The following is a 22,623-nucleotide window of genomic DNA, read 5'->3' as shown; positions in this document are numbered from 1 at the left end:
AAAGGAACAGAATGCAGTAGAGATTCAGATTAAACAGAAAATACAAAAAAAAAGGTGCAACTAAGTAAACAAGCTTCAAGAATCTTCAGACTCTACACCATGCAGGGATTTCTCAGCAGTGTGGTTAAACTGCCTAGAGAAGCGTTGTAATGGAGTAAACATTAAACATCTAGAATTTACTTAATGTGGTAATTCCTATCACAGGTCTTAAGGATATTCAGAACGGTGTGTGTGTGTACAGAATATATATATTTTATAAGGCCTCCGCTAGCAGTCCTGTTATGGTTACGTTGCTCAACCTAAAGGAAAGCTGTTTTGGCGCTGTTCGACATATTTGCACGAAACTTTGCAAAATAAATATATGGCCACATTTGAAGTTTCGTGCGGTTTCATTAGGGGGAGGCAAAGTTATAGGGAGGTCCCAAAACATTTCAAATCTGGACACACAGGAATGCAAAAAAGTTTGCTTGCAGCTACAGCCCAAACAGCTGTACTGTTTTGCTCCAAACTTCCATGAGGAGCGGCTGTCTGATCCCAAAAGCTTGCTTTTGCAAATTTGGTGATAATCGATCCAGGAGATTTTTTTTAAGTCCCAAAATGTAAGTTAAAAAAAATGTGTTCTCTTGCCGTTCGGTGCGCGTACACACTTCCTAGATCAGTGTCAATCAGGAAGTCGAATAATGTTCGCGGACATCGTATGCGCCCGCTGATTGGTCAATTCAAAACGTGAGGTGCTTCAAAACTTTTGAAACAGACACCATGTTGGATTTACAAACTGCCCCCGGAGTCCGTGGACATCACAGTAAAAACATAAAAAAACACTTTACGCTTCCCAAACTAATGAAACAATCTCTGGGGAGGTAAAGGGTGATGAGGATGGGAAGGGATATCTATGGAAAAAGCCAAAAATCTGGTGTTTTTCCCTTCTACGAAGTCCGCGAAAATCTCAGATGTTCAAGGACATTTCTGAGATGTTTGACAACTTGACAAATGTTCGAGGACATACATTCATATTTCTGTATTATTGGGTCTGTGAAGAGTAGTTTTTGGATGGCTTATAACTTTAACGCCATTCAATGAAACTGCATGAAATTTTGCAATATAATTCTAGACCCAGCTTCGAATGCGTATGCAAAGTTTGGCGCTATTTCACCAAGAGGGAGATCCCAAAATGTTTGAATGGTTTATAAAGGTAGTGCCATTTGACGAATCTGCGCACAAGTTTGTAAAATAATTTTAGACACAACTCTGAATGTTTCTTCAAAGATTGGTGATATTTTGTCAAAACGGTGCATAATTAGAGTGGGGTCCCAACATTTTTTGATGGCTTATAAATTTGGTGCTATTTGACGAAACTGACAAATGTTTGCAAAAAGAATATAGACCCAACTTTGAATGCTTGTGCAACGTTTGAATTGATTTGGTCAAGCGGGGGGGGGCTAAGTCATATCACCATTTTTTGTATTTACATTTTGACACTTTTCATAAAATAAAACAGGGATGGATATAACTTTGGTGCCTGGGCAATGGACCTGGCCCCTGGCAAGGACTAATGTCTACTCCGATTTGCTTATTGTGGCCAACGCCCATGCCCCATGTATTGTGAAAACAGGCCATGGCTACAAGCCATGAGCACTGGCCATTGGTTACATCATGGGGGTATAGTAGACACTCACCTAAGATGCAGGCTAGGTGCAGTGGATAAAGGGGGTGGTTTGGTGGGGTTGGGGTCATGGTCGAGCCTAATGCCCTAGACAATTCAACCATAATTTGCATTCCCAGCATGCGCTGCTGAAAATGAAAAATATCAGCATGCGCTGCAAAAAACAGGGTTGTTAAAGCAGGTTTATAGTTCTTTCATATATGTTAACATTGGAATTATTAATAGCGTACATACAGTGCTGTAACATCATGAAACATTTTCACTAATAAAAACCTATGAAATCCGCTGGAAAAACACTGTTCAAGGGATGTTATGGTTGCAAGTTAAAATCGAAAAAAGAAAGAAATTCAACAGTTATGGTAAATTATGCAACCATAACTCTTGCCACCACCATGCACTACTAAGACTACCCAGGACATCAAAAATGACATCACAGATGACATAAATTCTGATGAAGTCCCTACAAGGGGCTCTCTTTAGAATGTTGGTAGCAACACATGAAGAGTAATTGGGAGACCGCTCATGAGCTACTCCACGTATCGCAAAACGTACTTTTTGAAACAGAAACCTTCTATTGAAGTGTTGTTGTTAATACAGTAATCTAAGAATAGATACACATAGGCAATGGCTGTAGAATGGACAAATGAAGTAGAGTATTTCTAATCTGGTAATATTGACCAGTAGAATCATAAATCCAAGCCTATCAGAATCTTGACTAATGTTAAACTTAACTTAGCGTTAACAGCTAACAATACAATAATTACTACACACGTTTGTACAAAAAATACATATGGAGAGCATCAATGCATACAAATCTGAGGCACATACAGGTAAACTCTAGTTAGGAGGAAAGAAACACCATGACTAGAAAATGACATTAAGGTGAGAGGTCATCCTCATGCATAGAAAATGAATTGTCTGTTTGCGGCTCTCCTTATTGTCCCATTTATGTGCACCATGAGCTCAGGAAAGAACGTAGCACAAGGTTATGGTCAACATATACAGCACTTTTAGAGTATGTGTATCAGGATTTCAATGCAGTATGACCATAATAAGTCATCTGCTTAGCATTCTCACTGTCCCTGAATGTGATGTCATCAATTATGCCATTTGTGATGTCATCTTTGATGTCCTGGGTGTTAGTCTTAGCAGTGCATGGTGGCGGTGCAAGTTATAGTTGCATAGCTTACCATAACTGGCAAATTTATTTGTTTTTTTGATTTGACCTTTGTGAGAAACATGAAGATGTCTCACCCGCTATTCCCCGGGGATCTTCCATCCAGGTGGCTAGGACACGCCCATCGCTTTTGGATCCACTTCCTGGGGATGGACCAGTGCAGGCAGATTACTTGGGTGACGGGTCCTCGGGGAGTGGAAGTGGGAACCGGCTGGCGAGATGCGGAAGGCCCTGTAACACCTTTACCCCATCCTAGGTAGGATACTTAGGAACTCAACCCCCCACCTCCCCTTTCCAAACATGAACATTTTCTCACGGACAGCTCACTGTGAGGAAAAACAGACTAACACCTGAGCTGTATACCTGACATGTCCCAATACAAGGGTCAGGCAATCACTGACCATTACACACACCAGACTTCCATCACACTTCCCCACTTGGATAAAAGGCAGAGCACAAAAGCACACACTAAGCAAGGCAAAGCACACCAGGAAGCAGCAGTTCCAAGATGGCTGTTTAACACAAGGCAAAAGACGGCAAAATCGAAGATGATTGCAAGGAGGGAAGTGCCATTGACCTTTTCAACGGAAGACCGTTACTTTCATGAACCTTCGAGAATAGGAAAAGTAAGACCAGGAATCAAGGCTGAAGAACGCTGCATTGTGTGTCGGAGGTACCCGGGGCTCTCCCGCGTCGATAGTTAAGGCTGGGAGAATCGTTTGCCACCATGGTCCTGTCCTTGACTCCTACAACAAAGCAACACCAATGAAGTCAGGACAACTGGTGAGTTAGGGGGACTGATACCAGACCGGTCTGCGTTGAAACCAAGGTTGCAAGCAGCAACAATGTACAATGAAAACTGAAGAGAGCAGTGTATGAAGTGTATGTGGCAAGCAACACAAATGCAATTAATCAGTGGATGAGTGATTGAACTTTGAAGCCAAGATGCAATACCGTAGACAGAGTGGTCCGGCACCACGTACATCTGCATTTCTTCATCATTTATCAAAGCGCCACAGGGAGACGGTAGGCAGAGCAGTACTGCCTTCCAAAGTGGAGCGTGCTTGTGCTGATATTTCACTCATGCTGGCTTTTCTGAAAGCCTCCCGGAAATTATTATGGAAGTCCAGCTGGTCTAAGATTCGACGGGGCTGCAGACCCTCTGGAATCATCCCCATGAGCTGAGAGCACATTGGATTCTCTGGGCATGTACAGTTTGTTAGGACTATCAGTTCATGTGGTAAACGTGAGAAGGGTTTGGCCAAATCAGGATGCTGGACTCCAATTTAAAATTCGGAAGTAGAGTTAGGACCTTGTAACTCATTAATCTGTCCAATTGTGCATGTCGAGCGTACAGATGCTTCTCTTCATCCTGAGCTTGAAGCATGTGTTGATTCGCAGGCAAGTATCCTTTCTCATGTTCTTTGGACAAACTGGACCAAATTCAAAGCCGGTTCTTCTTGAGTTTCAGAGTTCTCCTTGAAAATATCTAGGATATCCTGGGCCTCCTTCCCATAGACTAGGTCAAATATGACAGAGGCTTGTGGGATCTTAGAGACTGCAAGCAAGGCCAATGAGCTCAGATCATCCCAATTCCTCCCATCTTTGAACACTAGCTCGAACAGTAGGCACTTCAAAGTTTGATTGAAGCGTTTAACTACGTCATTCGTCTGAGGGCAATAGAAGTGCAGAGTTTGAATAAGCAGTAATGCCTTGACTTCCCACATCCCCCCATAATGATGTGTTATTTATATAGCGCTTTCACCAAAACGTTTTACATTGAACATATTTGCATACAATATCACCCAACTGAAGTTGGTTCTCATTTATCGACCTCCAAAGGATGAAAAGCCGAGTTGGTCATGCCGGGGTACAAACCTGCAACCTGCAAATCACAGAGATTGCAGCAGGAAGCGCTCAACCCAATGAGCCATCTTATCTTACCAGCTAAGGCAGAAAAAACATAGGATCCACAATCGGTTAGGATCTCTTTCCGATATTTAACTCAAAAAGATGGGAACAAGGTGTTTAAATATTTTTTGTTTTGCGTTTTAAATTGGAAAGGCCTGTGAACATCTGATCGAGCGTGTTCAACTACAAGTATATATCTACTCCCTGCTTTGGACAGTGCCAACTGACTCATGACTTCCAATCCCAGCTTCAATAACCAGCTGGAGAAGGAGAGGTACACGACCCAAACCTACCCTAGAAGTCGTCCGACTTATCTGGAAACAATCAAAAATCTTTTTTAACTGTTGGAAAAAACTTTGATGACATGTTCTTAAGTCTTTGCTGTCCTGAATGTCCAGCTCTTTAGTCTCTACAAAAAGGCACACCCACTTTCCAGTCACTTCCTCCAATGGGATCTCTTTATCAAAGGAAATCTGAAAGGTGGTGTCATTCATTTGCGGTGCAGCAAAGTCCATGGTAAGTGTGAGGTTTACATCAGATGAATAAAGGGGTTGTTGGGTGGGTGGGGCCAAAACCTTCCATGCCCCTCTGGGCCTGAGAGCAAACAAAAGCTATAGTAGCCTCTTGCAAGGGCTGAAGCCCTCTTGTGATAGTCTAAATCATGTTTTAGCTCTCAATACCTTTCACCGAGGAGAATATCTATTTGCATAACAATCAGGTCCCACCCAAAAGGGCAACGCAGCAGCAAAATGCTAAGCAATCTTCTCTGAACAAGAGTACCTCCAGCCATCCCACGATTCTGCTGTTCGGTGTCAGTGAGGTGCAGCAAACGCTATAGGCAAGGGGGTCTACGTCTGGCACCCCAACATACATTGGATGAAATCCCAGGAGCCACACATACAACATAAAATGTGGAAACTGTCAGACAAGAACAAAAGAAACAACAGTAGCGTGTGCTAGGGGCATGCATCACAAAAGCTGGGTTCTGCAATACCCTACCTGAACAGGGAAACGAGTCGTGGAATGATTACTAAATAGCACCATCATCGCCCCTATATTGTCTTTGCCTACAAGTCCAGCTCCTACCCAATGCCATGATTAGCTCGAAGTCTAAACCTGGAGGTGATGTGGCCAAAGGTTCATCTGGGAGGTTCACCTTTAAGGTGGTGGAGAGCAGAGTTCGAGCCCCTGCAGGGAAATAACATCCATTGCACTATATAAATCAAAGGTGGATGCCCCTGGAGTGGCGTGGTAGGGAAGTTTAGCCTGATCAAAGACTAAACAGGGATGGAGGTGGTGGGTATACGGGGGTCTCATTGAACCAACTTCAACAACCATATGTCACAGCTGAGAGACAATATATTTGATTAACATTACTTACTCGGTAATCTTTTTGCTGTGGCGTATATCTGCATAGTGTCATATGCTTTGCCTAGGCTGCCATCTAGTGGTTGGCTCAGAGTATTAACATCATGTTTTTTGAAAATCGAAAACAGGGCATCAACAGGGGTGTTCCTGTCGCACCATCCCTATTCGACATGTACAGGGACCCATTATCCTTCATGCGCCAGCATCTTCAGATGGTTTCTTTTTCTGATAATACCTATGTTTGAAAAGGAGAGAACCTTTTGATTATTTGTTGCTTCTGAGTGACTAAGCAGATACAAGCCACAGAAAGACCATTACTGAGCATTACTGAGTAAGCAATGCTTGCCTTCTGAGGCTTATGAATCTTCTTAGATTCACAAGCTTTGCATAGGCTAGTAAGCAGTACCAGAAGAAGATGGCGGGTGACCCGATGGGACAGTAGCAAATAGACATTTAAGCACAGCTTATCCCACTTGACAATCAGCCCTTGGCAGTGTATCGACAAAATGGTGCATCAATTTGTGAATAGAACTCCATGTTGCTATTTTACAAATGTCTTCTAAGGGTACATTAGCGATTACATTAGCGATAAGTGAGCTCCTACAGTGAATGGAAGTTTTATGTGCCAATATTTAACAAAATTTAACGCACTTAATCCAGCTGAGATGATTGTCTTGGTGACTGGATCTCCTCCCCAACCTGCAGGAAAAAGACAAAGAATTGAAATGTACTTCGTGGAGAACCGTGGGTGTGTTCTTAAACCACTTTTGGTTCATGAATACTGATAAACGGTTCTGTGACTGACAAGGCATGTAGGTCGTGTATTCCTGTGATCGACGTTACGACTAAACACAACCTTATAAGTGACATATTTAAGTGATGCTCTATGCATTGGTTCAAAAGGACACCCCATGAGCCCTTGAAGCACTGTATAAGATACCAGTTAGGGGGGGAGGAACAAGAGAGTGGTTTGTGTATGTGTTTGACCCGTTCCATAATTGCCTTAACAGGAACCTTCCACGCCAAAAACTTTTGTGAAGTAGTGTATGCTGCCGGTGTTGCACGGTGGATTTTAAAGGAATTGTAAAGCAATCCTCAGTCTTGTTAAGTACAGCAGATATATGCCTAGATGTGCTGGAGTGCAGCCAATCAGGTTGTTAGGGATTGAAATTAAGATTGGATAAGCAGGAGCTAAAAACAGCTCCTGTGAATGCAGATTTACCAGTAACCAGGAGCTACCACTGAGAAGCAAGGAGCTAGCACATAGAGGTCCACCAATCTAACTTCCACAAAAGATTCAACCATATCATTTTGTCCATTACTTGAGACCCCTTACGCTTTAAATGTCATAGATGTGTTGCAATGTTTATTTATAGATTGTCCCAAACACATAATTAAATTCACATATGTGTGCTTGTTCAGCATTAGTTGGCCTGGGGAGACACAATTAGCTCTCAGTAGATATTGGTGTCAAGCTAACCAGCCCCTTTTAGGCTATAAGCAGGAGCTAATTAGCTCCCAGCACCCCTCAATTTTGAACCCTGGTTTGAAGACCAGATGACAAACCGCTTCCATTTATTGTAGTAATGGTGTCTGGTGTTAAACTTTCTAGCCTCCTTTAAGATATCCATGCATCTCTGATGCAATTGTAAACGGCCAAACACATGCTAACAAGTTCAATTTGTGTGGGTCTGGATATGATATTCGATGCTGTTGTTGGGTTAGTAAGTTGTGAATTGGCCCGAGTTCCACCAGTATTTGCACCACCATCTCCAGGAGGTGAGGTACCACGTTGCACTTGCCCACATTGGTGCAATAAAAATCAAAAATCAATGTCAATGTATTTGTTTCTGTACTACCATGTGGAGTTGGGGGGAGTGACGCTTTCTGAAAGAACCTGGATGCAAATGTTCTGCATTTGGCACTCTGGGCTGTTGCAAACAGATTCATTAATGGATTGCCCTCTAATGCAAAAATCTGTCTGTTGATTTTCCACTAGTGATCCTGAATGGGCACTTTGCTTACACATGCTCCCTTGCTTATTTATATAAAACATAGTGGTAGTATTGTCTGCATTGACGAGCACGCTCTTGTCCTGAATGTGGTCCTAGAATGAGCCTTGTGCCATCTCTATAGCGAAAAGCTCTAAAACATGTATGCATTGCTTTGCCTGCTTCTTTGATCATGTGCCCTGCACAGTGAGTGTGTGAAAATGGGCTTCACATGCAATCTGAAAGTTGACTGTGGTGGTTGTTTCCTATATTGGTGGGATGTTTATCATGTGCCTCTCTGACCATCATTGTAGCCAGTTTACCACCTTTTGTGACACTACCACTAGATCATCACAGCCACCAGACACTTGGTCTGTGAACCATTGCTGTAGAGTGTTCATGTTTGTGTGTGCTAGAGGCACAATGCAAATGCATAAAGCCATCATCTCCAACAGCTTCATGAACTTCCAGATTGTTGTCAGAGCTTCGGCTTGACAACAGGATATCTGGGCTACCAAGTCTTGAATTCTTTCTTGAGAGGGTTAGGTTATTGCTTGTGTGTCTAGAATTGCTCCTAGGAATGTTTGGTTTGAGAGAGTGTGAGACTTGACTTGGGTCTCGCTGACTGAAGATCCTGGTTGGTGGAGTAAATCCACTGTCTTTTGAGCTTTGTGCAAGTGAAGTGCTTATTTTCCCCGCCATAAACCAGTCATCTCGATAAGGGTATACCTGAATGATTTGACGACAAAGATGGGCCGCCACCACAACACTTTGGCAGATATACATTGTGCTGATGCAATTCCAAACCAAAGGAAGCACTTTGAATTGGAAATGGTGTGAGTCCACTTTGAATTTTAGAAATTTCCTGAGAATATTGAAAAATTGAAGTATGTATCTTTCATGTGCAATACCGCTATGCAATTGCCCTTTTTCAGACGTGGAATTATCTTCTAAAGTGTGGTCATTTCGGAATTTCTGTGGTTTTGTTTCATCTTTTTCTTGTTTACCTGATGATAGGGAACTGGTTCTATGGCATTCTTCGTTGGATGTGTATCGACCTCTTGTAGGAGCTGACGATCTTCACACAATATTCTCCTTTCGGGTTATAGCAGATGGCCAGGCTTGTTTAGAATTTCAACGCAACACCCTTGAATCACTGTGTCCAGCACGCACTTATCAGATATTATCGCCTCCCATGCATGGGTGAATGAAATTAATCTCACCCCCACTGGGGAGCCGTGGGAGGGTACTTGGATTTTGCTGTCACTTAAAGAAGACACCCCTCTTGGGGTCTGTCCTCTTCCTCGATATTCCTCAGCAGTGTTCACATAGTACGCATCTGAATGCAGAGATTTTTGGTTGGGGCGAAGTGAACCCCCACTACCTGATGTCTGGGTGGACTGTGCTGAGGCAGGCAAATAATGTTTGGTCCTGCAATTTGGCCTAGGGTCTTAAGGGTTTTGTGTTCTTTTTTGCCCTTTAAGTGCCTCATCAACCACCTTCCCAAAGAGGATGAATTCCTAAAAGGGCTTGTTCAGGAGGGTGGCTTGAGTCTCTAGTCCAAATCCAGTTCCCCTTAGCCATTCATGTTGATTTACGACTGCTACCGCTATCTGGTGACCTGATGTCTCCGCTTTATTCAGATAATTTTGACAAAGGCATTAGCTGTCTGTTACCCCCCTTAAAAGATCTTTAGAATGTATGTCTGTAGATCTGTCCCCAAGGCTTCCATGTTGTTTCGGGCCATAGAAGCAGTGACATTTTCTATATGCACATCTCCTACTCTCCTTGTCATTATACTCTGTAACTGACAGGGGAGCATTAGCCCTCTTACTAGCTGTAGTAGCGACTAGTGTGTCTGGTGCTTCATGGCCCCTAATGTACATTGGATTCATGGAGGCAGGTCGCTATTTATTTTCAATATTTTGGTTCACTGGTTGAATTGTGACTGGTTTCAAAAGAGAAGATGTAATCCGTTTCTTCACGGATTGTAGCAGTGGAATGCAGTGAGAAATGTGTTTTTTCTCCTCTAGTCGGTAACCTCATCTGACTTCAGGGCCTTTATGCCAAACCTATTGTTGTAAAATGCTTGTCTGGAATGTATGGGTTGAGAGAATGTTGATGTGAGCTAGTTGAATGTTTAGTTGTGTATGTCAGCCCAAGGTTCCACCCAGAGGCAGTTGGAAGGAGTCAGCCTGGGTGATGGGACTCAGTGGTTTCCCTTTGTAACAGATTAATGTAACTTACAATAAATCTTGTGGTGAAGAACCTACTGAACTATATAGAAGCAACTATATTTCATTGGCGACAAGGACTAAGAACCTGCATGCAAAGAAAAAGAAGAGGAAACAGTCTGCTGAGGGGGGAGCAGCAGAAAAGAAGAGGAACCACTGCCCCCCAAGGAGAAAGTAGTAAGTCCCATCACACAGGGAAAGGGATGGAGGCAGCACCCAGGGTAATAAGAAGGGGAAGGCCAAGAACTCCTAGTGTTAAGAGAAATCCCAGCGCAAACCCAGGGAAATAGGGGTGGAAGCAGCACCCACATGGGAAAGGAAGGGGTAGCCCAGTGCAGCATCCAGGGGGTTGAGAAGTTAAGAAAGCCCCGGCACAGGCCCCAGGGGACAAGTGAAGAAGATAAGCCCCAGTGCAGTATCCAGGGGGTAAAGCAGGAGAAAGGAAGAGTTTGTGAAGCCTAGCAGCCCATAGGGGAAGAGTTATGAAGATGCACTTGCTAAGAATTTTCATGAATTGTTGTTTTGGGTCCAAGCTAAAGTGAAAGGGGAATACCGTGGTAACAGTCCTGCAAGGAATAGTGGGGGACCTGTCTCACGCAGCAAAGGTTGTTGTGCTGAGGAAATATGTAACAGTTAAAGTTTCAGAAAGAGCTGCCCGGGTTTACACTATATGAAATGGCAGAGAGAGCAGCACTCATTAAATGAAAATGTACCGGCAGTGTGAGCCGTTAAGTGCCCAGGCGGATAAGAAGATTTCCCAGGTCTGTCAGTTGTGTGTGGCTTCGCTGAATCAGTGTGTGGGAAGCCGTTGCCCAGGAGGGCCGCCGGAGCTGCTAGCCCATGGTTGTTCAGAGATAGTATGATGACGTAGCAGTGTAGAGAGGCGGTGTTGGTGAAGCGCCCGAAAACTGGCAGAAATGTTGCCTGAGGATGCCATAATCAGGTCTGAGAAAAGGACCTGACGGCGTGGCATCATTGTTACCCAGATGTCGTAGGAACGAGGAAGTGTCAGTGTCATTGCGGTCCTTTTCTCAAGTAAAATATATCAGAACTTCAGACGTGTACATGAACGATGAAAAGTAAATAAAAGCATATCGGACCTGCAGTATCTACGTTATGGATGCAGGGAATGTCTATTGAGAGACTATTAAGTGTAAAGTGAAGGAGCCAACACAGGACAGATCCTTGGAGTGTCGTTGAGGAGACTACCTGCGCTTGTTGCACTACGCGTGGTGCATGCGACTGTGTGTGTGTAGTGAGCATTTCACAACCAAAGAGGGACAAAATCCTTACTATGACTGCGAAAAAGAGAACGGCTAGTGAAGATATGGACGTGAAGCAGAGCCTCATATGAGTATCCTTTTACTGTGACAGTGAAAATGAGAATATGCGGATGTGATAGGTTAAACAAAATGCTCATTAGTTTTGAAATGTACTATCAATACAATTTTAGTTGAGCATATAACATTTATAAGCGTATTATAGGTAGAGAAGTTTCGCGTATTGGTTGTGGTTTTGTGTGTGGTATATGGGATGCGCAGTGTCAGCAGAATGAGATTTATATGTGTGCCTACATGTATTTAATTTAACACTTTGAGGAATTGCAGGTTAGTAGTGAAATGCATTGTGGACTATCCATTTTGGACATTAAGTTTTGGTTTATGAAAAGGGATGTGCACGAAGTGTGCCTGGAGAGGTGAGAAGGGAGAGCCTGTCGGAGTGGCTAGAGATAACATTTTGAGGACTTGCAGGGTTAAATTGCAAGAAGAAACAAGGAATTATAGCAGTGTAATTATTTAGAGTTTTTCTTCTGAAATTATAGCAGTATAATAATTTATAGTATTTATTCTGTGTTGAGTAGAAAGAGTGTCATATGTTATGAAATGTTAAGCATAACAAAGATTTGAGAATTTGCAGGATTAAGTTGCTGATGTTAAATACTGTTTGAAGTTACAGTAAGAGAAATGTGATGAAAATGTAAGTAGACCCTGGTATGTTGAAGTAAGGTCATGCCTTTTGCCAGTGGTAGAGGAAGGATAGGCCTTTCCTAAAGATGAGATTATGGGTTTGTCAATTCCCATAGTGACAAATGGGAATCCCATAGAATGATATAGGGGTGGTCACGCCTCCTGCTAGTGGTAATGGGGAAGTCATGCCTGCTGCCATTTATGAGAAGTGGGAACAGTTTTTCCCGTGGGCAATGGGGAGGTCATACCTGTCTCCGTTCATGAGAAGAGTGAATAGTATTTTCCTGTGGAATTAGTATTTTCCTATAGAGGCATGAGTGTCTCCCACCATTGATGAGCAGTGGGAATAGTATTTTCCCACATAGGTGAATGAAAAGTGGTGGATCCCATAGAAGCATAGGGATGGTCATGCCTCCCGCAGGGATGGTTCTGCCTCCTGCAAATGGTAATGGGAAGGTCATGCCTGCCACCATTTATGAGAAGTGGGAATAGCATTTTCCCAAGTGATTAAAGGGGGGGCAACCCAACATGTTTTACAGAGTAACACACCCTCTCCAAAGGTGCAGTGTTGTTGTGAGCATATGTATGTAGTGTTTCCACAAGAAAGGGAGATATGTAGTAATCTGCTAGGGACGGTTGTTGTTGTTGTTAAGTGCTTGTCTGGAATGTATTGGTTGAAAGAATGTTGATGTGAGTTAGTGGAATGTTTAGTTGTGTATGTCAGCCCAAGGTTCCACCCAGAGGCAGTTGGAACAAGTCAGCCTGGGTCATGGGACCCAGTGGTTTCCCTATGTAACAGCTTAATGTAACCTACAATAAAGCTTGTGGTGAAGAACCTACTGAAGTATACAGAAGCAACTATATTTCATCTATCAGCAGCTCTTCTGAGGACGTATGTATACTGATAATGATCCTCAGGTGGTGATGGGTACAGAGGGTCACTGAATCTGCTCTGAAGATTTGGAAATTGGGGTTGGTGTTTTGGTTCAATGTGGGGTGTTGACCTTGGTAGGATGGCCATCTTTCTCCATCTCCTTTCCCCCCGTACTCTGCAGACTGAAAACTAAACTAATCCCTTCTGCTGCATAGCAGAGAATAACAGTGTTACCTCGATGTATGTTCCTGAAACAAGCTGTAGAGGCTGATGGCTGGGTGTTGTCTTTTTAGAAGTACCTTTTTCTTTTTTTTTTTAATTTGACTTTATTGATTTTATCAGACAACCAAAAAAACAGAAACAGAAAGAGAAAAAAAAAGGGAAAAACTTCCCATTATATAATACATATATTATAGCTCATGGTTACATTATGAGCGAAATGCTAGCAGCAGTGTTATACTTTCTAACATTGTCAAACGCGTCTTCATATTCCAAATGTAACAGTTAACTAAAACATTACCCTCAACCACCCCCCTCCCCCCATTGGTCGAGCAGACATTTAACAGGAGTTACATATGTGTAGAGAAAGGGTGGTCATGTTTCTACTGGTGTTGCGAGTTCTCAGTTGAAGTACCTTTTTTCTGTCTGAGTAGACTTGTGTGGTGAACATGGAGCGTTTCATCCTGGTATCGGAGCTAACCGCACAAGGGTTTGTGTTTTGCTTGCTTTTGGAGGGAAGTCTCAATGCCTTGGAGCAGCTGCTTTCCTTGAGATGTTGTTTATGTTTAGGGTGATATGAGCATGCAGCCTCTTAGTCACCAGGTGTTTTCTCCATGGCTAGCTGTGAAGACAGGTCTTCAGAGCTAGAGTGCACAGTTAGAGTGGCTACAAGGCCTTGCATGTTGGCACCTCGACATGTGGTTGTCCGGGGTTGAGTACATCTCTGTCAGTTGATTCCTCGACATCTTGCACTGTGGTGCTGGCCTTGCCTTAAGGTCTTGGTCTTAAACCTTTGACAGGGCCCAGTAGCAGTCCATGACATGATCCAGAGCATGACAACTGTTGTACACTTTGTGCTTGTCCGTCCAGGGAAATTAAGTTAAACCCTGGACAAAATTTAAAGGGGGTGTTCTCACATTTAGAGGGTTAGCAGCACAGCATAACCAAGCATATTAAATGGGAAGAGAGGCATTCTCTATGGCTTTTGAAAATGTGTACCAATTCCCCTCCCCTACCCCTTTGCTCTCCCTACTGTGAGCCTGACATTTGAAGATTATTGAACATTCAACAGCATAATCTAACCTTTGTTAGGGATCGATTGTCCAAAAAATGCGTTATGAAGATCTAGCATCGCCAAATCGTGCAACGCTATTATCCGCTTCCCAAAGTCATGACAAACCGATTGTGTTAGAAAAACTATCAGAGGATATCAAAACGCAAAGGATCATAGGTTGCTATACATGCAGGATAGGGATAGTCTGACAGGGCATTCCCCTGTTGACACCCTGTTTTCGAGTTTGAAAAACGAAAGTTAATACTCCACGCCAATCACTAGATGACGGCCTATGCAAATAATATGAATCTAAGTAGATTCACAAGCCTCCAAAATATATATGTACAATTTCCCTTATATTTTGTTCTAAACATGGCACAGTACTAACTTTAATTCTATTTTTGCACAGAAATCAAAGGTGCTGAATAGCAAAATGTAAACAATCCTTATTGCTATTAGCAAAAGCGCAAACAAAATCAGTCTCAATTCAAGGAGTTAAAGAGAAAGACCAACAAGATAAACATTGAAAAAACAAATTCACCAGACAAACTGAATCTAGAGTCTCCCCCTGAAGATTCACTATTGTAATAGTGCAATAAGAAGTAAAGTGTCTTTTTGCATACACTCAATAACAAGGCTGTTTATTTTTACAAATATGCACAATACCCACCACAAATGTGTCATAGGAGAACTTGTGCCTGTGTAGGAGGTGCTGCAGGAAGTTGGCACTCTTGTAGCTTGGGTCTCCCCATGGCATTGCAGAACAGATGGGACAGACCTGGGACAGAGACGGAAACACTATCATGGTAAGAAAGCACTTGAAGATTCAGAAAACTCAAGAGTGATCTGTTCCACTTATTCACAGTGCGGTGAACTTTAGTTGCATTTAAGTTTAATATAATCTTTACAGCAATAGACATCCAACAATAGTTAAGTGTCACTCTAGGGGTGGCGTTGAAGCTAAATGCCTGTTTTTTAGATTCCCAAGTGTGTAAGACCATACGTCTACAACAGATTTATGATGTGAAAAGAAAAATCCCTGTTTGAGGTATGGGGATTTTCGGGCAGAATGGCGCGCAAATGTCCGTTTTACGCGCAAATAATGACATGAATCAGGGGGTGAATGTTTTGCAAAAACCTAGATTGGTATGTATACCGGATCCCTGGTGACGTCAAATTGAAGCAAACACTTTTTGACTTGACAATATCATCACATCATTATGTCAAACCACAACGTATGATCAGTTTAACGTTTGCAACTTTTACCCCAAGTGATGCTGACAGAGGCGCACATAAATCTAGATCAAACATCAAGCTGGAAAACCATTGTTGCAGTTAAGTAACTTTTCTTTTCACATCATAAATCTGTTGTAGACTTATGGTCTTACACACTTATGCTTTAGAGAGACTAGAAATGTTACAATGCTAAGGAAGAGCAAAGAGTTTGATGCGTTTATGTGCGTTAAGAAGAATCCGCTGAGTCGTGTGTTCAGGGAGTCAAGGTACTGCTTGAATCCCAGACAAACCGGTTCCTTTCAGTCCCACCTTGCTCACTTACTGGTAGTAACAGTCAAGCAGTCCAAATCAACCCTTGGAAAGGGGAGCGAGGTGGATAACACAATATTACTTTGAAAGAAAGCAATGTCCACACAAATATACTTACCTTTTCTAAAAAGTCACAATTTGTGTGCCTGGTAAATGCCAGTATAAAGTGCTCAAATGGTTTCTAGTAACATTCTTGTGTTGTGACCCTGTTGGTTAGGTTTACTCGAGATCGCAAAAGTTAAGCAATCCTTTGGGTACTGTAAGGGTGCATAAGGAGGAGACTGATTGCTATAGACTTATAAGTCAAGAAAATAAAGAGGAAACCCAACTTTTCCCATCCCTACGAAGGATTTCCCTGCCTCAACTAAAACACTGAGAGTTCTGTCAGAATGTCTGTTTAAATCAATAGTCCGCCGTCCTGTGTCAAAAACCCTACTTCTGTCCCTTACACTTAAAACTAAACTAGAGATAAAGTAGACCTTCTTAGTCCACAAGACCGTCTCCCTTCTTTTGGGCTGGGGATAAACGTTCACTTTCAGGTTTGGTTTCTTCTTAGGGGAAGGACTCCCTTTCCTGGGTCAAAATTGTCCTGCAAGTCAAAAGACAAAGTTCCAGCACTTCTCGGTCAGTCACACTGCTTATCCTTTAACTCTTTGTATCAGTAAGTCTTTTCAGCTTTGGTTACCAAGAGAATGACTCCCTTCTCATGGTATCTTGATTTTACAGTTCAACTCAACCAGGGGGAATGACTCACTTCCCCTGGTCTTGGTTACAGGGAGAATGACTCCCTTCTCCTGGTACCTTAACTTCAGTGTTCACTACAACCTGTTGGAATGACTCCCTTCCCCTGGTCTCTTTCACTTTGCTTTCAGAGTACAACACTTTCAGTCTTTCATTTTGAGGGTCCTCTTTTCTTGTGGGTGCAGGTCCCAGAGCCATATTTCTTTACCGTTTGGATTCGGCAGACCTGGTTCACTCCCCTGTAAGGTACTGCCACGAAGAAGAGGACTTGGAGGGATCCTTTGTGGGTGCAGGTCCCAGACCTGTATTTCTCTTCTTTTTATTTGGTACATGGAGCCCTTCCCTCCTAAGTACTGCCACAAGAAAGATTACTCTTGTTGTTTTTATGTTCCTGGGTACACTACCCTTGCTTGGTGGTCAGTGGCTTTACTAGACCACCAGCCAGAGGGAGATTCCCTCCAATCTTCACAATTCTCTTCAGGGTCCCAGACTCTGTTTGTCCCCTCTCCGGGTTTGTATGTTTAATTTTCACAACTTCTCGTGGGGTCCAAGACCCTCTTTGGCCTCTTCTTAGGCCTTACGACTCTTGTGGCATATTTATTAGGCCTCACAATCCTCCCTACATCGCAGCCAGTCTGACCGTCACTCCTGTTACCTTTAGGGATTCCTGCACACAGCGGTGCCTCTTCTCGAGACTGGAGTTGGCTGTCCGTTCCTCCTCTGCGGTCATCTTCTGGCATCTGCTTCTGTGACCCATGGCAGCTGGCAATACAAGTATGGCTCTTGGACCCCGCGGTGCACCTCACAGAGAGCCCGGTCTCACGGTCAAAGGACTGATCAACGTCAGGTCCTGGAGAGCCACCATCTCCAACTCACTGGAGTCTTCTGCTCTCCGGTCTCCACTGTCATCTGCTCCTGCACCTCACAGCTGCCACATCTGGTGCTCAGGGGCTGGCTTGCCCGTCGACTTGATTACATATAGGTCCTTCTTTCATTTTTATCATAAATGGACATAAAGGACTAGACTGTTCATTCCAGTTCTCAGCATTATTCTTCCTTATTCCGCAACTCCTCCTCATCCCAGTACTTGTTAAATAGGTCTCACTTATGTAGTCCCTGCTTTTCCTCATCTCTGGAATTTGTAAGTTTTCAGACATACATGGAAGTATGGGATAAGGCGTTGGGTAAAATGGGATAGCAAGGTGTGGGTAGAGGATTGTCTTCCTGCGTTCTCCAGAGATGTTCTCCTTTGTCCCCTGAGTACCAGCCCCAGGTGGACTATCGGGTAGCGGCCTCACCACCATGGCCTCATGGGAAGGGGCTCCCCCTCGGGAAGAAGGGATGACATCTCGGGATTCGTCACAGTACACAGTACAAAATTCGACAGTTTGTACACCACTGGTACCTTTGGGTCTTGTGTTTTAGAAGGGTTGCGAAAGTAAGTTTGTACGCTGCAATTATTCAAACCACTGAAGTATTAGTAGGTGAGATCTGGAGTTGCAGCATACCATTGGTAGTTGATTGCCTTAGGTTAAAAGGAAAAGCCACAATGAAAAAATATGCAATCAGGTTTGAGGTTAAATAACGGGTTAAGCATGTACTGTCAGGACTGTCTCATCAGCCGGGTGTCTTTCTTGATAGCCAAAAGCATAGATTAAAATGGCAGTTAGCTGACAGAGAGACCTTGCAGAGGGACATTGGGCCTCATTCCGAGGTTGGCGGCAACCTGCTGGTTCCACAGGCAGGTTGCCGCTGACCCAGAAACACTAAATCCGCCGCCTGACTTCCCGGTGCCACCGGGACATCACAAGGTGGAGGGTTTGGTAACTCCCCTGGAGTCCCATAGGAATCCATGGGAGTGGGGAGACGGAAGCACCAGCACTGTTGCTAACGGTGCTTCTGTGACGACTCTGCCTACCGGGGCCAAAGCGATACGGCCCCTGCAGGCAGACTCGTAGTGTGTCGGTCCGGAAACAAGAGTGACAGTACCAGAACCCTTGTTTCCGGACCGCCACACAATGAATGAGGCCCATTGTCATAAATAACTGGCGGGAGTTTGATAACTTTTTTTCAGGTTGTTTAGATCAGAGTTCCATCTTGTCTAACTTTTTATCACTTCTGTCCAATTTATTGACCTAATTTCCCTTGAAGGCTAGTAAAAGAAAGGTGAAGCCACAGCCAGGCTGGTTTAACTCAGACTGCACGAAATCTAAGTCTATTCTGATTGAAACTTTGAATAACACCGTGTTTGAACAGAGATCTAGCTAGTGTCCGGGTTGTTTACATGAAGGCCATTTCCGTCAGGAAAAATGAAATCGAAGCAGCGTCATGGGAGGACTGGGTTAATTCCTCTGCTACTAAGGATGCGAAAAATGCTTGGGACATAGTGAACAATGGGCCTTTTTATAGATTCAAGTCAGGTGGTATGGATGACATGGTTACCGATCAGGCATGGGTGGCCCATTTTTCCTCCTTATTTAGTGCCGACCCCTCTGTTGTGGTTATGGAATGGCCGCTAGCTCTGGATGCCAGCAGTCATCCTCATCAGAAGAAAATAAGTTGTTCTTGGTAGGGCAAATTATGTCAGCTATAAAATGTCAAGCTAGCAATAGGGGTCCAGATCCGGATAATGTTTCAGCTGATCTGTTTATGTCGGAACCGGTCCTCGCGGTACCCGTTCTGACCTTGGGGTTTAATGCCATGTGTGCAGGGGCTGTTGTGAGATACCATAAGGTGTCTCACCAGCTAGTCCCCGGGGGTCTCTCTCTCTCTCTCTCTCTCTCTCTCTCTCTCTCTCTCCCTCTCTCTCTCTCAGGTGGCCAGGGCACGGCCATCGCCTTTGGATCCAGACCCTAGGGGATGACCAGTACGGCAGGATCACCTGGGTGAGGGGTATTCAGGGAGTGGGACACCTGATGGTGAGATGTGGTACCCCTCTCCCTGTAACAGCTTTACCCCATCCTGCCCGGTAGGATATTTAGGAACTCTACCCTCCCCCTTTCCCTTCATGAACACTTTCACACGGACAGCCTGCTCTGGGAGAAAACAGACTCACACCCGAGCATTGTACGTAACATGTCCCATTACTATGGTCAGGCAATTACTGGTAATCACTCACACCTGACTTCCAATAAACTTCCCCACACGCATAAAAGGCAGAGCACGACAGCACACTCTGAGCGAGGCAAAGCACATGAAGGAACAGTGGTTTCCAGACGGAAGCTGAACGAGGGAAGAAAGACGGCAAACCAAGAAAGGTGCGCAAGGAGGGAAATACCCTTGACCTTTCCAGCGAGAAACCGTTGCTTTCCAGAACCCTTCATATTAAAAAGCATAAGGCCAGTAAACCAGATTGAAGAATCCTGTATTGTGTGTCGGAGATACTCTGGGCCCTGCTGTGTGGCTGACCAAGTCAGGGAGGAACAGCAGCCGCCATGGTATCGTCCTTGGCTCCAAGATCAAAGCAGCGCCAGAGAGATCAACACAGCCAGTGAGTTGGGGAGACCGGTCGGTGTTGAAGTCAAGGTTGCAAGTGGCAACCTTGTATAAAGAGCGCTAGAACAAAGATTGGTAATGCGTGTGATGAAAGACTCAAGGAAAGCTTCATTGCTGATGGATGTTTGAACATTTATGGAGAAAGATACAATACCAGTGACAGAGTCGTCTGGAAAAACTTGGGTGCTCAATCGAAGGTCTCTGTAAGGTATCCCGCCAAAGAGTGGCGAGGGAGATCGAATGTGAATATTGTGCTAAAGGGATCTGAGCCCGAACGAGGGAGATCCATGGTCCGAGCCCAAACGATGGAGACCAAGTGTAAACATTGTGGTAAAAAGGGGTGCAAGCCTGAAGGAGGGAGACCCATGATGAACACTGGAAACGAGAAATTGTGCATGTTAAAATCTTGATAAGAAAGAAACTTTTGGTGCTCCTACAGGCCCTCTTTAGTAAGAGACTTATTTGAAGGAGGCTTTTGACAGAAGGCCCCGATACCTGTGATTTGAACTTTATTATTGTGGCAGTGAAGCCAGAGTGTGTGCGAAGCTCGAACGTGCCGCCTCGTCCCGCGCTTAAAACGTGGGGAAGGGAGGCCAACTGCTCAGCTATCCTGACATATTATTTTTCGACCAATTTTCTTTTTGCAAACACTATTGTTCCAGACCATTTTGCATTTAGAAGTAAGGATTGGCAATAGGTGTATTAGTATAGGCCCTTTTATTTTGACAGAGATCGACTAGGACTGCGTTATTATTATTTGATGGTCGTAGCTTGCTCCCATCCTTAGATTTAGGTTTAGATAGGCATTCAACCAACCCACTGAAGTTCAATCAACGCCCTTGAACTGTGATCACTTGTGTCTGTCTTCACTGTTTGATACCATGGGCCTCATTACGAGGTATGCCGGTAAGTGAAAAACGATGTCGGTATGCTAATATCGGCATCGTCATCCGTTCAGTTGCATTCCGACCCCCAAACCCGGAATGAACAGCACCCTAAACCACGGTTCCGTTAACTGCGGCTAAGGCGCGTACACGCGCCCCTCCATTGAGTAAATACCGGCATGCCGGTATAAGGGGGGGAATCACAACCTACGCATACATGGAAATACCGGCATCGTGAACCTGGTAATCACGTGCTGCACGATGCCGGCCACACAGGCATCTCAGACCACCCGCAAACAGTAATCAGGATACAAGGCAGCTGCCACAGGAGCACAGAATCAGTCAATGTAGGCTGAGCCAGTATAGACTGAGCACACCTACACACAACAACCCTTCCCACACCAAAATGCCCCAAGTATCAGTTGCAACCATGGCACTGTTGGACATGCCTATACTGCTCCAACAACAGCAACTACAGCAACAACTGACACAGCAGCAACAATAGGCAGCACAGAGGAGACGCAGGAGGAGAAGGAGGGTGAGACAGGGCCAGCAATTACCACCAGCGCAGACACCAGTGCATTGTAGGCAGCCACCAATCCCATGCACCAGACCCAGCCCATCCAACCAAACCCCTGGCACATCCACACCCTATACCGGTTGGACTGTGACACCATCACCACCATAGTGTACATGATACATTTTCATCCACGTATAAATACGCACTGCCATCCCCCCACCACCAAGGGTTCTGTCTGTGCTACACTACCTGTCCGCAGGCACCTACGGGCCAGCTGCATGGCAGTTCACAACCACCATCTACACGTATGCTGAACCAAGTGCACGATGCCCTCATGAAGCACACAGGCAGCCATGAATCCCTGATGTGTGCGGATGCAGTAGGGGGGTTGGCCCACTGCACCAGGGTGGGAAAGGTGTGCGTGCAAAAGCACACCAGTGCGCCAATAGCCACTGACTTGGGAAGGCATGCAGAGGCAAACACTCCTCGCCTGAACCAGCCGAACGGAACAGGACACATCACTGTTCCACACATCCCAAATGATGCATACGGATGAAAATATGTAAGAGGCTCAACCAGGGCACAGGTGTTGGCAAGCAATGCATGACTGAATGGGATGGCAACAACGGCAATGCGGCTAGTCTGACCATGCATAGCAAACAATATCCCTCATGAATCTCCAGACTACACATTGTCGCAATACCGCAGCACATGACCCTCAGCATGCAGGAATAGACCCTGTATCTTCCATTCAATCCCATCCAGTGTACCACATCCCATTACAGTATACATTGCATCTAGGTGACCATTTCCTACACGTACTGGGACATGTGCATGCCCACATCAAGTAGCTGCTGACATGACTGTGCTCCCTGAAGGTGGTAGTTCTGAGCAACACATACCGATTCGTCTCCACCTGCAGGTGATGGAGGACATCCCTTGAGGCCTTGGATACTTACCCCTGTGCGTAACCCGCAGAA

The 22,623-nt window shown here is 44.4% G+C and overlaps 1 protein-coding gene across 4 annotated transcripts in view; it reads right to left on the bottom strand.

Moving 5' to 3' along the window:
• The window catches only part of RNF166 (ring finger protein 166), a 784,597-nt gene that overhangs the window by 5,642 nt on the left and 756,332 nt on the right, over window positions 1-22,623 (bottom strand). The window contains exons 5-7 of one of the 4 annotated variants that reach the window (XR_011283423.1): window positions 15,129-15,236; window positions 6,771-6,818; window positions 6,133-6,354 (exon numbers count right to left, since the gene is read on the bottom strand). Coding sequence is in view for 2 of the 4 variants with exons in the window: in XM_069635946.1 (XP_069492047.1) it covers window positions 6,771-6,818; window positions 15,129-15,236 (156 nt within the window). In the remaining 2 variants the exon portion in view is untranslated. The other 3 variants (XR_011283424.1, XM_069635946.1, XM_069635933.1) reach the window with 3 other exon arrangements.

This window comes from Ambystoma mexicanum, chromosome 1q, assembly GCF_040938575.1.
Source record: "Ambystoma mexicanum isolate Mex_15411 chromosome 1q, UKY_AmexF1_1, whole genome shotgun sequence".
In the NCBI taxonomy this organism is placed as follows: domain Eukaryota; kingdom Metazoa; phylum Chordata; class Amphibia; order Caudata; family Ambystomatidae; genus Ambystoma; species Ambystoma mexicanum.
This window is presented reverse-complemented; position numbering and strand designations above follow the sequence as displayed.